This window comes from Juglans microcarpa x Juglans regia, chromosome 1S (assembly GCF_004785595.1).
Source record: "Juglans microcarpa x Juglans regia isolate MS1-56 chromosome 1S, Jm3101_v1.0, whole genome shotgun sequence".
Classification (NCBI taxonomy): domain Eukaryota; kingdom Viridiplantae; phylum Streptophyta; class Magnoliopsida; order Fagales; family Juglandaceae; genus Juglans; species Juglans microcarpa x Juglans regia.
In genome coordinates, this window is record NC_054595.1 from 24,287,894 (window position 1) to 24,306,196 (window position 18,303).

General features: G+C 30.4%; 2 protein-coding genes across 2 annotated transcripts; one reads left to right on the forward strand and one right to left on the reverse strand.

Annotated features, from left to right (window-relative positions):
• The first annotated feature begins 4,808 nt into the window (after positions 1-4,808).
• LOC121244887 (auxin-responsive protein SAUR78-like) lies at positions 4,809-5,565 on the forward strand. Its single transcript, XM_041143126.1, has one exon. The coding sequence runs from the start codon at positions 4,893-4,895 to the stop codon at positions 5,253-5,255; it is 363 nt and encodes a 120-aa protein (XP_040999060.1). The 5' UTR covers positions 4,809-4,892; the 3' UTR covers positions 5,256-5,565.
• A 4,404-nt stretch (positions 5,566-9,969) lies between these two features.
• Positions 9,970-10,293, reverse strand: LOC121247445 (auxin-responsive protein SAUR71-like). Its single transcript, XM_041145791.1, has one exon. It carries the CDS (start codon positions 10,291-10,293, stop codon positions 9,970-9,972), a length of 324 nt encoding a protein of 107 aa, XP_041001725.1.
• Positions 10,294-18,303: the final 8,010 nt, after the last annotated feature.

The following is an 18,303-nucleotide window of genomic DNA, read 5'->3' on the forward strand; positions in this document are numbered from 1 at the left end:
AGCACTCGTGGCTTTTTTTTTTTTTAGAGTCGTATTTCATGCGCTCATTTTGACGCATAGTATTTTTCAAGTTTTATTTTTTTTCTTTCATTTTTCTATTCATATTTTTTTAATATATTTAAATATTTTTTAAAAATAAAAAAAAATACATCAATATACTTAAAATTACTTCATTAATCACTAAGTAAAAAAAAATCAAGTAATCACTTTGAGCGGTCAAAATAGGAGGTAAAGTAGTGTTTTACTTTTTTTTTTAATATCGACTGATGTGGCATTGCAAGAATCAGCCAACTCTTGCACCCCTTGACTGTGCGTAGAAGAAAAATAATTTTTTAATAATAATTTTTAATTTTTTCAAAAAAAAATTATACGACGATTGCACGATTATATGTAACATTATTCATTTTTCACACTTTTAATTATAAAATTTTATTAAAAATTTAATAACTCTATTATAAGACTTTTATATTTACATCCTACATATAATATAATTTGATTTAAAATTAAGTAATGCTATACGATCTATATAGCATTACTAGTAATTTATATAGTTTTTGGTGTGTGAATTTTGTGTAATATCATCAAAAATAATATTATTTTTTAAGTGGGTTAAACTGTTTTTCAAATTAATTATGCAAAATTCTCATATTCTAAGATTGTATCTAGTATTACACATCACCAATAAATTATTAACTTTTTTTTAGCTTTTGGATATCGTTATGGTTATGCAAGGATAATTATTTGTTTGTATTGATATTTGTAAAGTATTTATATATTAAAATGACAAATTTTATTTTATTCTACATAAAAACATACATAAGCAAGTTTTAGTTGATTACAATAACAAAAATCTATCAAACAAATATACAATTTTATATCTCATCTCATCATTATAACTTTTTCAAATTTTCACACAAAATATAACAAAAAATTTAACTTTTTCAAATTCTAAAATAATAATAATATTATAAAATAATATTATAAAAATATTTTATTTAATTCATCTAAAATTATTCTATCTCATCTCATCTTACTATCCAAACGAGTCATAAGGATAAATCAAATATGAACTCCGGCTGTTATGGGCCTAAAAGGCTAAAAACTAATAACCCGGGCGACCTTTTGGGCTTAGAAGCCAATAACCCGGGCTTTGTTCCAAATCTTCTTTAGGAAACAACTTTCGAGGGTTGTGGGCTTGTTTGGTGGAGGAAGGCTCAGCTCAGATCAGATCATTTTACCTTGATGTTCTGCTAATGGGCTCTCACTATTTGTTCGATTTTAGTAGTAAGTTAATGCATAAATTAGAACAATAATTTCCTCTTAATTACTAACATGTAATAACTCAGACAGATAACTTTTATCCATTGTTGTTTGGTTCCTAACAATTTTTCTATAAAAATAAAAGTTATAAACTAATATAATTTACAGTAATAAATAAGATCGCAAGTTTTTTTTTATTATAAAATAAATCTAATATATCACATTTATAAAAATAAAAATTAAACTGTATATTTACCATATATTTTTTTGTGAAACCAACACTTTTTTTTTATATAAATTAATACTTTGAATTACAGATCCGGAGGTTATGTCCCCTTGCTCTGATTTTTTTAACATGGTATGTCCCTTTCTACATGCACATCACAATCACCATGCAAGTGTCCTTTGATATCGTGTCCCCCAAATCAGTCCTCAGACATCATGCATACATATAAATATATGTCTGGTCTCTTCATTTCCATATAATTGTTTAGAACGTAGCCATGATCATGTTTGATATCTGGATTTTATTTTATAGTGTCTTGTAAACAGCACATGTCGATACAAGCTCACAAAATCTTTGGCACGTGCCCCTACATTTTATTCATGTTTGCCGACAAGGATCAGTTTTTAAAATCTTTTCAAAATTTTCTTGCTCTCAATCTAAACATCTTTACACCAAAACTTTTAAAAAGATTTAAGAGTAATTAGAATGCGTAAGTGTCGTATAGTCGTTTTGAAAAAAATGAGGTTTATTATTAAAAAATTAATTTTTTTCATGTGAATCTCATATTTATTTATTTTTTTTAAAAATGATTGTATAAAACTTATACATTCACGACTATAGCTATTACTTTTTTTTTTTAAATAGTTGACATTATGTTATGTTCTTGAATATTTAGTGTCAATAAAAAAATAAATATAAACGAGATATAATAAAGCAAATAATTAGGTGTATCTTGCAAGTTAGATCCCATCTAACTAGCCCGAGTTTTCAAGAGGAGCCATATCCAAAAAAGAAACATGGCAAGACTAGGCCGAACCGAAACTATACTGCTGGACCACAGTAACTGACCCCGGCACCCTGCCATTTGGACCACAAACAACGTCGACATTAATCATACTATTAATGTTGTTTTCTTTCTCAATATATATATATATATATATATATATATATATTTTTTATATATAACAAACCAAAATCTAATAATCTAAATAAATGTTTATTGAATATTTGACGACATGCTCGCGCATGGGATGATGCTCAAGTGTAAATCATATGGAAAAACAAACAAACTATAAAAATGAGCAATATTTTTATTTATTTTTACCCACATTTAAAGCTCACAATAGAGTGTGAGTTAGAAAATGAGAAATGACAGTTACAGGCGTAAATGTGTAAGTGTCGTATAATCACTTTAAAAAAATAAATAAATACGAGATTTACATGAAAAAAATAAATTTGTTAATAGTAAATCTTCTTTTTTCAAAAAAAAATTATACGGCGCTTATGAACTCTATAACTATATATAACATTACTCTAAAAACATATGAGTTTATATGACGAAAACTGATAATGGGTTTCTTTTTTTGTTTTTAACCAAATGAAAAATAGATGCAACTTTGAGTTTCATTCACTTAAAGATTAGCATTTTGGTAACTTGGGAATGGACAGATTCTTGTCAATACGAGTCTTAAGTGAAAATAAATGCTCCGGGGTCAAATTAAAGCTTCTCTCTCTCTCTTTTTTTTTTAAGGTGATTAATAAATTTTATTCCTAGGAAAAAGAGGCATAGTCTAAGTACTACATAAGATGTATACATTATAAGTATTTAACTAGGATTTACAATCAAAAGTTAAAAATTATAGACATTAAGCCTTGTTTGTTTACAAAGATAAGATGAGACGAGATGAAATAAGATAAAAATTAGAGGTTGAATAAAATATACTATTTTTGTTTTGAGATGTTAAAATGTTGAATTGTTTATTGTATTTTGTATATGAGTTTGAGAAAGTTGTAATGATGAGATGAGATGAGAATATTTGTAAAAATAAACGAAGCGATCTCATTTGTTTTCGCAAATGAGATGAGATGAGATGAAAGTTGAAATTGAATAAAATATTGTTAGAATATATATATTTTTAATATGATTTTTGTTTTGTGATTTGATAAATTTGAATTGTTTGTTTTATTTTATATGGTAATTTAAAAAAGTTGTAATAATTAGACGAGATGAAATGAGTTGAAAAATATTATGAAAACAAAATAACAAACTAGGCCTATAAGTCCATTAAAATCAATAATGACCCTAGAAGGAGAAAGATTTCTAAAAGCGACGTTTTTAGAAATATAAAATAAATTGTAAAAATAATGTTTCCAAGTTTGATTTTTTATTTTTATTTTTACTCCGTATTAGCTGTAAAGGTGATCAGATGGAGATACTTTTTTTTTTCATTTAATTAAGAGAAAATCATAAAATTTAATGATATAGATTACACACATGTTATAACAATTAATAGGTACTGAACTAACTAAATTAAAGCGATTATACTCATTCTTGGAAACAAAAACAGGTTGCTTTTTTTGGGATGGAAGCAGCTGGTTGGCTGGCTGCTAATTACCCACCAACACCTTAACTAACTTAATTAACTTGGTTTTGCTGTTAATCATAGTACTACTTACATGTGGACACAAGAAAAGAACAAGAACATCGTAGCTATACGGTCCTTATCACGTGTACACTAACCAAAGACATAAACGGTGATTGTTCATGATTTTACTGTTTATGTCTCTACTCTGTGTACATGTATAGGGTCCATATAACTATTATTTTGGAAAATACTATTGAATTTGAGAAGTTTTCGAAAACTGCATGGCTAATAAATTAAAACCAATATTTCAAAGAAGATATATCAACATTTTGTCTACTACGTACATGGGTACGTAGCTTTCATATATAAGAATTAAGATCAGATAAGAGTACTCAAATAATTAAAAGATTTTAAAAAGGAATTAAAAAGGTCATGGAGATTGGAGGACAGGGGTCGGAACATTACATTTTTACGTACATGTACAGTACTAAAGGCAGAGAACATTATGTTCAGTTTGAACTAAGAGATGAGATGTGATGAGTTGAAATAATTTATTAATAGCAGTAACATTTATGAATTGAAATCTATAAATAGTAATGAAATGATCTCAACTTATCTCATCATTATAATTTTTATATAAAATATAATAAACAGTTCAATTTTTTAAAATCTTAAAATAATAATAATAATATTAAAAAAATATTTTAATAATATTTTATTTAATTTTTAACTTTCATCTAAACCAATCTCATCTCAATATCCAAACCCTACCAACACATAAAGTTATAGACAGGAGCCCCACTCCCACCAGACGCCAAATAAGCAAGCTAGGCGCAACTGGTTTTGCTTTGATCCTTAGCTGGTTTCAAACAGTGGGCCATGTTTGCACGTTTCCTCCGTTCTCTTCTCATCTCTTCTCTCCTCCGTGGCTTTATATACGAGCAATTCCCTCCCTCTTTCCCCCCACACACAACAAATCCTCTCTCCCTCTCTCTCTCTCTCTCTCTTCCAATCCACAATCTAACACTTTTTTATTAGAGATGGCCAAACTGGGGAAGCTTACAAAGCTCAAGTCGGCCATAAAAAGATGGCCCTCCTTCACCAAGCTAGCCCGCACCGCCAGCTCCGTAGCTGCGGCAAACGAATCAGACGAGTCCTCGAAGGACCAACTTCATGCAGTTTACGTAGGAAAGTCTCGGCGGCAATACCTCGTAAGATCAGAGATCGTTGACCACCCTCTTTTTCAGGAGCTGGTGGACAAGACATCGGCGGGTGAATACGATGGTGGGGTAGCTGTTGCTTGCGAGGTAGTGCTGTTCGAGCACTTGTTATGGATGCTCGAGAATGCCGAGACTCAGATGGGGTCCACGGATGAGCTTGTCGAGTTCTACAGTACTTGCTGAATTTGACAACGGTGGGCAGCAATGGCGGATGATTCAAAATTCTATGACAAGATTTGAATTAGTTGTACAGATATTATAGTACTAGCTAGGTAGTTATTTGTTTGGCTGTTCCATGGGGATTAACCCATTTTATTTTAACGGCCGGGGATTTTGATCATGATCATGTGTAAGAACTTGATGATTAGCTAGCTAGCTAGATAGCAGCAGGCTGCAGCTTGTAATGTATTCCTATTCATCGACGTTATATCCAAAATTGCCAAGGGAAATAAACATCAAATATATATGTCGATCGAGCAACCCACTTAATTTACTCGACGGTTTGCTTGTTAGTTGGCTATTGTTTTCAACCAAATTCATGTCTCTTTTTCTTCCTCGTGTCTTACTAACATTATGCCTCTTAGCCCCACAGGTTAGCTTGAATTTGCTGGCCACTTAATTAGAAGCCACTCTGTTCCATGATTTATGGGTCTACTAGAGCTACCCACTTCGATCAATTACCAAAGACCTAAGGCGGAAGCAAAGATATATATAGCTATCCATAAAGAAACCTCCTCCGTATACGACCATTAAAAACCAGCCATATATATATATATATATATATATATATATGCACTCCAAAAGGAGAGGAGAGTTGTGAAATCGCTACTTATCACTCAAAAAATTAAGCGAAAAATGATTCAGACCGCAGTACTAGTCTACGCAAGCCAACCCCAAGGTCCAAACTCAAAGAAAGAGATCAAGGGGAGAGAAAAAAGAAAAATGTTTGTTGCAAGCGCCTGGTGCAAATGTGGTTGACGTGGAGACACTTGATGAGAGAGAGATCGAGCTGATGAGAGAGATAGATGAGAAGAGCTGAGGAGAGAGAAAGACCGAGCTTATGAGAGAGAGACCGAGCTGATGAGAGAGGAAGAATACATTTTAAATCTGATGTGGCATGGACGACTGTACACCAGTTGTATCTACCGAGTATATATAGAAGAACTGGAGAAAAAAATCACTAGAGTAAAACAAATGGACTAGTACTCGTCCTAGTTAAGACGAGTACTGGTCCCCTAATTTGGGTCTTACCATATTGTACTAGAAAATTAATTAAGGTCAATCTCACTTAATTTTTGTAAGAGAAATTAAATTTTCTTAAAATTGTAGTTTTGCCTATATGTGTTTCAGTGAACATTATAAAGAAAGTTGGCGTACCTTTCCTCTCTCCCCTTTTTTTTTTTTTTTTTTTTTATATTATTATTATTATTATTATTATTTTATTAGTAATAAAAATTACCCATTATAATTCTGAATGGTTGATCATGATGGACCTAATATTTTATTTTTTTGGTAAGACTAATCAATATTGCTTGTGATCACAGCTTGAAATAACATACAAACAAACAAATTACAAACAAAAATATCATGCATACTACTGATCATCATGAAAATGCATGCTGGCTATTTCCTCTGCTTAATTAGTTGTCCAAAGTCGGAAAATAATGGTTGCAATTCTACAATTAATGGACACATGAATTACTATATCCTTGATGTCCAACTCATTAAATATTGTACGTGTTATAATTCAATTTATTAACACAGCAAATTAAAATACGTTTTTTTCGTCAAGATCTATTAGATTAATTGACAACACTTAATTTTTCAGAATCAAGATGATATCTCACTCCCCATGTATAAAAAAAAACAAAACACCTTTTTTTCCCCTTTTTATCACATCGCCTAGCTTTTGTAGCTCGAACATACAGCTGGGACGACAATGACGGCCTTTAGATTCAGACTGGTGTAACATTGCATGTGGGTCTCTTTATTACTACTAGGTAAATTGCGGATTATTTCACAGTACTGTACGTTGAGAAGGAAGATGATCAGCTAGGCTAGCTGCAGGGAAGTAAGATCATGACGAAGTTATCAAAAGTCAAAACAATTAATCATGCAGCATGTTAGGCAAATTTTTTAAAAAGATATATAGCATGATGCAATTCGCAAATGATTTGGTAGTAGTTGGCTAGCTAGAGACGCTTGCAGATCATCTGTAACATGAACATACATGGCTTGACGCACACTTCTTTAATAATTAATTTATTAAGTATAAATTGCCATATACGATTAATTATATATATAAATATATATATATATATATATATATATATATTCCCGATGATCGACTAATTTAATTAGCTTATTTTATTGTCTGAGCCTGACAGACACATTTTGCTTGTTGTTGAAGGCTGCCTGCTTATCTACGTTACAGCTTAGCAGAATAGTAATTGACGAGCAATGATGATCGAGCGATCGAGCTGGGAAAATGGGAAAGTACAAAATTGGAGATCAAGATACTCTATCATCACGCGTTTGATTCATTGACCGATTTCGGGTAAGATTTAAAATTCTTTCTAACATTTAAATATTTAATTATCAAATTATTAAATTTATCTCAATTTAAAATTTATTTAAATATAAAATTTACAATTTTTTTTAACTTAACACATTTTACACACGAGACCCACATTCTTTTTCAATTTCTTATAAATACAATTAAATTCATCTTAATATCTAAACATATTTAAACTCATATTAAATAAACTTTACAAAATCTACTTTATCATTTCAATTAACTGTTATTCATAATCAACTTAACTTAACCAGTAATTATCCGTTATATATTCTATCTTTCAATGGTCAGAATATGTTTGGAAAGCTAGCTAGCCCTAGCTAGCTAATGGACAAAGCTAGGGCTTCCTTATTTTCATACTTTAGAATCGAATATGACAAGACTTGAGCCTTAGATTTGTCCACCTTAACGTTCCAAAAGCTGCAAGGTCATTCACGCAGGGTCCAGCTAGCGTCTGAGCTGCCAAGACTGCAACGAAATTAGCGGCTATATGCCAAGGCAACCTGCTGCCAATATACGGTGTGCTGTTACCAGGAGCCATATATGACCGCTGGATCCATGCTGCATGCACTTTAATTACTCCCTCCCAGTCCCAGATCACGTTTGTAAATTTGGCGGATAGATTGAGGAAGTGTTTAATCCCAAGAACAGCGTACGTTTAAATTAAGGAAGATGATCAGTTGAATACCACGTTTAACAAAAAAATTGAACATGTTATAAGAACTAAGGGATCTTCAAGTTCGCTCAAGTAGCTGGAGGAATAGAAATATATAAGGAGTTAAGTCTTATAATTTTATTATGCATTTAAAGTTACTCGAAAAATTTACATTAGTAGATAAAATAAAAAAAGAAATGATATTTACAATCGTGAGTGTGCAAGTACTGTACAATCTTTTTTTAAAAAGTGAATAAATACAAGACATATATGAAAAAATCAATTTTTTTAATAGTAAACCATACTGATCTTTTTTAAGACGATTACATAGTACTTACACACTATATTTAACATTACTCATATTTTAAATATACTTATAAAACTGATCTTGTAATATTTATCTCTCTTCACTTAAGGTCTTTGAATTTATTAAAAAAAAAAAAAAGTAGAAGGAATATTAAAATATTTGGGAGAAGAAAGCAAACCCATGAGATGCTGAGTCACTGACTTATAAGCCATTTGGCGGACAAGATAATGGGCAAACCGGAGCTGGCCCCCTAATTGGCGACAGTTAATGAGGACAAGTTGTGACAGAGATACAGAGAGAGAAATAAATCAACATGCTGCATGCAGCTTGCTTATATGGATAGCAACTTTTGCCTTGCATGTGATTCTGAACACACACAAATTATCATGTACAATTTGCTGTGATTGTCACTTCCAAAAATGGCAGCCAATATTAATGATCATCATAAAATGCCATGCCAGCTGCGCGCAATACTGGTCGTCCCCATTCATTTAATTGTGTTAAATCTTTCCTTTTTAAAGCATTAATTCCTCACGGCCATGCCAAGTTACTGTCGCTCGCTCGCTCGCTCGCCTGCATATATGGATCATCTAGTTAAAGGAGTACTGTATTTTCCTTTCTCGAAGACCAGACTCACTAGTCATCAAACAACGCCCTCTGAATGTCGACCAAACTCATGACTCGATCGATAGTTTTGCCAGTGATTTACTCTGACATTGATGTGGGTGTTTATGCAAACCAAGTGGAAAATCTCATGCGAACAGCTACTAAAAAGCAGCGCTGCATGGTTATCCAAATAATTACAAGAATGGTCATCAGTTACAATTTGTAACTTTGGCTTCTTTTATTCTTAAATTCATTTCAACTCATCTCAATTTATCATTATGATTTTTTCAAATTTCAATACAAAATATAATAAACAATTCAACTTTTTCAAATCTCAAAATAATAATAATATTAAAAAATAATATTCTAACAATATTTTATCATCTTAACTCAACTCAATTCAACATCTAAACGCAGCCTAAATCAATCACACGGCTAATTAGATGATTTTATTTCCTGCCATTAAATTAACGATTGCCCCAAAAATTAAAATTGATAGAAAGATATATACCAATCATTAAATAATTAGTATTTTCAAACACCTTGTAGTGGTAAATCAATCAAGACAGCTATGATTATAATTTGAAGAAATGGCCGTTTTTTTCCTGATCAAATGTAAATGGCAATCTTATTTGCGTGAAAAAGGCTGATCTGAAGAGGCAGTTGTGTGTTACGTACACGCATAAAATGATGCCCGAACCAAGGTTGCCGATGAACATAGCTTTACAGCAGCAACAAGCTGAATGGACAACAGCTAGATGGGTTTGACCCTGAAGACTTTTCTCTTGGACGTTCTCATCAATATCCTCTCCTCGAAGGCATTTGCTTCATAAGGAATCCTCAGAATCCCTTCATTACAGAAGCCATATTCTTCAGCTGACCTGTAGAGCAGCTCCAAGAAATCTTCATCTCCAAGCGTGGTTGCGTGAACCATAAATCGCCTAAAATCATTGTTCATACCAACACATACAGGAATGTAACCTCTGGGTGTCAATGGAGGAGGAGGGCCTGATGATCTCAAGCGTTTAAATTCTCGAGCTCCAAGCAATTTGCCCAACTTACTGCCTCTCACTCCCATAATCAGTGCCCTCTAAAGCTTTAGATTTTTACTGTATACACAGCTCCTATTCCTAACACATAAATAAAGCCAGATAAGATACATGTACTGAATTGGTGTCCTTCCTTGGGTGTTAATTAGAGAGATTTTGTTTTTGGGGGCACGTCATGGTCATATTTAAATTGTAAGCACTTTGTTTTTTTTAGAGGAATTAGACTCCATGCCGTGACCGCTAGGTTGATCTTACTATATTATTTGGTCTGTACATCACGACATCGCCACAGCAGCAGCGTACGTGTCTGTGGTCTTGGAGTAAATGCTCATTTTTTGAATGCATGACAAAAGAGTTTTGCTATATACAAGTAAGTTTGTGTATCAATTTACGTTCTAATATTATTATCTTCATAATCTAAATTCAAATTAACACTCTTTTTAATAAAGTCTACTTTCTGACCAATCATATTGAATGTGTACGCATATTAATACGCAGAACTGTTTACAACTAGATTTTTCCATGACATAATAGTTATATAACTTGCTTACCCAATTATCTAGAAATTTATACGTACCCAAATCGATGTATAGCCAGTTGAAATTGATCATCTATCAGACTTATGCGTGGCCGCCTTACGTAATCTCTGTTGTGGTCTGTGATCATAGGAGCAATGTTGTCAGGTTCTAATATAAACTCTATATATCTTATATATAATAAGTGCCAATAAGCAGGCAGCTGTCGTCCATTATTTTTTTTAATTTTACCCCTACTTTTTCTATTCATTTTCCATTTCTATCCTTTAATTTTGGTCATCTGATACTTTTTTCCCAAGATTGCTCCTGTTTTTATATTTGTTTTCCCATTCTATCATTCAATTTCGGTCGTCTAATATTTTTTTACCAGAATTGTCCCTGTTCTAATATTTATTTTCCCATTCTATCCTTATTTTTCTTTTTCTTCTGTTTTTCACTACCTTCTAGATTTAACTTTTTCTCATCTTATTAGATTTTACATTTCCTTCTATCTGTTTTCGATTCTACATTTCCTTCTATCTGTTTCCCACCGCCTCGACCGTTTCTCTTATTAAATTCGAATATTTTCATTTATAATTCTTTCCTTTTGTCTTTACATTTGTTGTTCTCGAATTTACGTGCTCTCATTATCAGATTTTAAATTTTTTTTCTACAGTTTTTCGTTGGCTTCTGGATTTTTTTTTTTTACATCTCTCGACCGTTTCCACCGCTTCTTTATTTCTATAGGAATTATCTTCATTTTTACATTTCTACCGCTTAAGCTCCTGACTACCTCGTATAAAAATGGATTCCCTCTCCTTTAATTTCTACTGTTTGCTATCTCTCCTTTTAACTTCATGAAATCTGTTTCTTTCGACTGACTTTGGGTTCTAAATTTGTCTTCCATTTTTGTAATCTTGCAGGTTAGTTTTTTTATCTCTGTTTGTTGACCATTTCCTTGCGTTATTTACATGTATGAAATGGCTGAGAAATATAAAAATTTACATCACTATTTGGATTTAAAAAAAATAAATCTACTTCAAAAAGAGGACTTATTGTGTTGCTGTTGTTGTCACTGTTATTTTCTGAATCTTGATTTCTTGCTGCTCTCTTTAAATTCCATTCTCTGTTGGTATATACAGTATCTGAAAATTTCCTTTCTGCTCCTTTTACGTTTCATTCTCAGTTTACGTTACTACATATGCAAGTTAAAAAATTACAAACTACAAACTCAAAGAATAAAACTATATATGAAGATGTGTTCATAAATAAACCCACTTCAAAAAAATTATACATGAACTTAGATCTGTAGGAAAATAAGACACTAGACTGAAAGAATAAAATTATCATCTAAACAAATATGATGGATATCTTCTTACTTTGAAAATTAACACTGTGTGTAATTGTTAGCCTTTTGTTGTTAGTTAATTTTTCAATGACTTTAAATTATATTGAAATTGATATGCATTTGTTCATTTCTGTTTTCAATTAGATCATATATTGTGTATGTTTTTATCACATGGTTCATACACATTCAAATTAAAACATTACAAACCACAAACTGCCTAAAACGTGTAAAATAAAGTTCTCATCTAAACAGATATGCTAAAATCCAAACCACAAACTGTTTTATCAGATAGTTGCTTCACATGCAGGTTAGAAAACTAAGACTGCAAACTAGAAGACTAAGCGTATATATGGCGATGCTTAAAATAAACTAGATATGATCATCCTTAAAAGCTATAAAATAAGCTTCTCATCTAAACATATATGCTAAAATAGAAACCATGAAATGTTTATCAGGCAGTTGCTACACATGCAAGTTAAAAAACTACAGCCTACAAGCTAGAAGAATAAAACTAGATATGGTCATCCCTAAAGGTTGTAAAAGGAACAGATTGAATAAAGAGTTTGAACTCAATAAATCAAACAAGTCACAAGATGTATTATATGTGTACATGTAAACAGATCTGTTAAACTTATAATGAAACTCATACTGACACAAAAAAAAAAAGATCAATATAGATCGAAAAGAAGTAAACTTTTCAAAACCTACGAATTATAGATGTGTTCAGATCACATCCGAACAAATATCATCCATACCGACAAGAAAAATCGTACAAGAAAATGACAAAAATTATTACACAAACAGAATAATAAAAAAAGAACTTTTTTAAGATCTATAAAAAAGTTCCTCAAGATCTGAGAAAAAAACTTTGAGATTTGTTAGAAATAAATGACAACAGCCAAAAAAATAAAGATACAAAATGAAAAAAAAAATGAAACAAAATTTCAAATCTGAGAAATAAAATTTCAGATATGTGTGAGTTCAGAAAAAAAAAATGCTAAGAAATAAATCAAGGGCTACAAAAAAATATATAGAAAGAAAATAAGAAAATATTAACATTTTCAAACCAGCAAAACAGATCTACAGATCTGTAGGGATCCAAAATAAAAAGACCCTTCAGCAAAAGAAATCACCACTGCAACCCAAAACACGAAATAAATATAACCTAAGAGAAATAAAACAAAAAATAAATATCATTTCTAAGTCTGAGAAAGTGCATATCGAACAAAAAAAAAGGAAAAAAAATAACCAAAAGAACGTGAAAGAACAGAGAAAACAAAAGCGAATACAAATGAAGGAGAAACTAAAAAAAAAAAAAAAACCAATGAGATATGAGCACGATCTCTTCAAATATATAAAGATCTGTCCAGATTTATAGAGGAAAAAAATTAGAAAAAACCCAACTTAAAAAAAAAAATATAGATCGAGTCAGATCTGTAGGAAGAAAAATAAATTAACGGAAAAAAAAATCAGAAAAAAATGAAGATCTACTCGGATATGAGGATCTGTAGATCTATAGGGAAAAAAATAAATAATACCATTCATATCTGAAACACGATGCCTTCAAATATATGAATATATGTTCAGATTTACAAAGAAAAAAAAAATTAGACAAACCAACTTCAAAAATAAAAAATAAAAAATCTACTCCGATCTGTATGTAGAAAACAAAAACAAAATAGAAAAATTAAAGAAATAAAAGTATATGAAAAAAAACCCCAACAGAGCAATGAAAACGTAAAAAGAATTTTAAAAAAAAATAGAAAAAGAAAGAACGAGCTTGTGCGATGGAGATATAAATAGAGATGATAGAAATAGCCTCTTAGCCGTGTAGAAAGACTTGTATCTTGGGGAGAGGATCTCGGCTTCTTGAGATGGTGAACGCTGGTTAGAGAGGTAGAGCAGAAAAAATTTAAGAGAGGTAGAATGGAGAAAAGAGCATGGGGAAGAAGACTGGAACGAGAGAAATTTTTGAGAGAGAAAAATGAGGCTGTCGGCGTAGAGAAGGAAATAAATAGAGGGGAGAAAAAAAATTTAGGGTTTCTCCTTGCAAACGGCGCCGTACTGGAGTCGGATGTGTTATTTTTTTCTCCTTGCATCATGAGGTTGAGGTATTAGGGGCTATGCTTTAAATGTGAAAATTTCAGATTTTTTTTTCCTGTTTATGCCTTTAGATGTGAAAAATACATAGGTGTTAAAAATAATTTCCAACCTAAATTAATATATCAATTACTCATAAAATTATAATAACAAAAAAGAGTCTTCAAAAAATATACTCTATTTCTTTTCCGCATTTTTTCCCTTTAATTCCTACTTTATTACCTAATCCAAAATTAATAACAACATTTGAGAACTTTTAAAATTTGTAATATATTACAATTTGTTCAAACTGTTTATATATTTATTTCGGAAGTAATAAATATACTACATATCCAATGAACTATAATTATTGATATAGATCTAATGTTTTCTATTTTTTTTAACTTATAGATTCACTGCTTCTATCGTTCATTTGCTGTTCTTCAAGTTGGTTATTGTCCATTTCTCCTATTCTCATTGTTTTTTTAGCTACCATCTAGAAATAATTATTGAAATGAAATGATATAGTATTGAAATAATTACATGATCTTGTATAATATATTTCTTTACAATAGGTGTTTTGGTTTTGTCATTTGTGCTTGTCTTCCTGTTCATTATTTGGCTCTATTTCCACTGATCTTTTATTTGCCCTTATCTCCAGATATGTTTTATTATTATTTATACAAATAGATGTTGTTATTCAATTTTTTTTTTTAATTTATATAAATGCAACTGTAGTCAAAATAAGTCACATTTTATAATTGAATTCGAATAAAAAAAAATTAATAGATTATATTTTAATATGTTAGTGTAGCTTTATTTAACAAACACCAATGTATTATTAAAATGATTACGTTATCTTATATAATATATTCCTTTACAACATGCATTTTGATTTTGTCGTTTTGTGTTTGTCTTCCCGTTCGTTGTTTAGCACTATTTCTACTGACATTTTATTTGCCCCTATCTCCAGATACGTTTTATTATTGCTCATAGAAATATATATTAGTATTTATATTTTTTAATATTTAATGCATTTATTTCTACAAGACATCTTGCAAATATATGGAGTTGTGATTATTAATTAGAATTACTCAATATTTGTTATATCTGTATTGAGATTTTTAATTGTAAATAGTTCAATATTATATTAAATAATTTGGTTTTAATATTAAACATATTTTATTGATTGGATAATATTTATTTATGCTTTAAATATAGATAATTGCACTGTTGTTTATTTTTTAAAATCTTGTTTACGTGCTTTGTATGTTCACGTGTTTGACAAAACTATTATATTTTATAATTATATATATTAATCTATCTTTTATTATTACATATTTTTAGATTTCATAAACGTTATTTTTAAAAACATTTTTTATATTTTTACAATTGAGCACACGTGTTTGTCCTTTACTAGTATATATATATATATATATATATCAATGATAAATACATTTTTGACATAATCAATTATAATATATATTCTTTTTGTAAATACAAATTCAATTTTGTACTAGTATATATTAATTATTATAAAATAATGTACTTATATTATAATATAAATAGACTAATAGTTTAATATATGTAAATATCATATTATTACTAATATAGATAATCTGTAAAATTAAAAAAACCGGACCAGATCGGACTAAAATCGAAAAGACCTTCCGATTTCAGTAGTAAATCAGTCCGGTATTGGTTCTTAAATTTTTAAAATTGGTGTATACCGGTTTGGTTTTAAAACATGTACAAAACCGGATCGAATTGGATCGGTTACACCCATACTACAAACTGACGTAATTTAATATGTTAAATTTGCTTTATAGTAAACAAAATTTCGCAATCTGACGAACCGTATCAAATCACATCAATTTATAAATTTTAAGATTTGTACAGATTCTATTTTCACAAAACAAAGCATTTTTCTTTTTTTTTTTAGATTCCAAACTTGTATGTCTTTATGCTGTTGTTTGATTTCACAATAAGATCGGTATACACCGATTTTGTACATATAGTTTAGAGAATATCTTATAACCGAAGCTTCCGTTAAAGCCTTAAAAACAGACTCAAATTATCGGTTGCCACGTCATCCCATGATACTTACATTGAACTGCATAACACATGATGACCCTCCACTTCCCAAATGCTCATGGCCTCGCCCAAGAACATCTTCAGGTTTCTCTTCCAAAAATCCCCAAGACCCTCGATTTCTTCTCGACCATATTCCCTCTTTGTCCCAAATTCAGTCGCCCACCAAGTTTCCTCATTACAATCCTTGCCGCGGTTTCTACACAAAATAGATTCATATATATGTATTTTGTTTTGTGGTTTGCTAATTAATTTCAATGGGGAAAAAAGCATTTTTAGCATATTCTATTTGGAGACTGAGTCTACAAAAGCAACCGGACCTCTTCGATGGTGAATGTTCATGGTATTTTGCGAGGAGAACACTAGCAATGACTTATTCATCTTTATTTTTATATTTATATTTGTATAATATGTCTTTAAATTCATCTATATTGACTTATGCATCTCTAAATTTTTACATAGTTATGAATAGTTCTTCTTCAAGTTTGAAGAAATATTATTCATTCTCTAAAAAATATTTTTAATATTTTTTCTCTCTCATATCCATTAAAATCAACTTTGTGGAATTTATATTAAGATGATTTTGATATATGAAATTTGTATTAAGTTGATGAAACAAAGTGTTTTTTAGTACATATTAATATTTATTGATAAAATTGATCATTTTGATATATGAAATTGGTAATATTTAGATATATGGAATTTGTATTTTTGAACACATGGTGCTAATTGTAAAATATATAAAAAATAATAATTTTAAGAAAAAAAATAAAAATAAAAATATTTTATTATTATTTGGTTTAAAGGTGTATAATGTAATGTGAGAGTTTTTTTTTATATACAAAATTAATTTTTAAAAATGTGATTTTAAAGATACATATAGAAAAACAAATACTAGTACTTTTAGAGGTTTAAATTTGCATATTCACATATGGGGTTAAATTGGTAAAAGGCTGATTTTTCTTGTTTGAGAGATAAGTTGGGAATCGACGATGAAATTATTCTTTGCATTTTTCTTGCAAAAATCTATCAGTCAAAATTCATTCTTTTCCCTTTCATTTTAATCTGATATAAGTGCCAGTCTCGAGCTGCCGAGCACTTTGAAGATTCTCCAACAGTAATTGAATGAGTGATTTTTTCTTAGATTTCCATGCTACAGAAACTGCTGCGAGGGAAACTTGGTGGTTCATGGAACTTTACTTTGTGTGGCGACGCAGTTGTCTGATTGTGGCGGTGACAGAATTGCTGTCATGGGGCGATCTGGAATTTGTTACGGTTCCCAAAGTTGTTTTAAATATCGTATGGAAGGTCGTATTAATTAAGATATTGAAATGAAATATTTTGATACTAATATCGTTTTGAGATAATCGATATATGAATAAATTATATATATAAATTATATTTTAAAATAATAATTTATATAAATAAATTATATATAAATATAAATATAAATTATAAATAGTATAATTGAATTGGAGGTTAAAAAATAAAATTATAGTTTGAAAAAAAAAATTAAAGACTGAAATATCAACTAATATGACAGATACCGATCGGTACGAAATGTGTATAATATCTATATCGAATCAGTAACCAGTATGGTATGATATTTAAAACAGTACTTACAAATAGGACGATGACTGGTTTGCTTTATTAGACCTTCACTTATGCCGATTTATCGGATGCGAGGAGTCTGATAATGTGCAGTGTAGTATTGCTGACATAGCCTACTATTATTTGGGGCTGTTAAATGCCCCAAGAACGGAACAACCGTTGATATGTACTTTTCAGGAACACCGACCCTTTTTTATGGGATTTTTATAAGTTTTGTGCATATGAGAATATATGGGCAACTTTTGTAATACCCCAGTCCCGGGCCAAGCCCAAGTGCCAAACCCAACCCAGCCAAAAAAAAAAAAAAAAAAAACAAACGCACCGTTTCTTCCACCAGCACCCCCGATACCCCCACGCCGCCCACGGCCCCGTTTCACGCAGTAACCCCTAGCCCC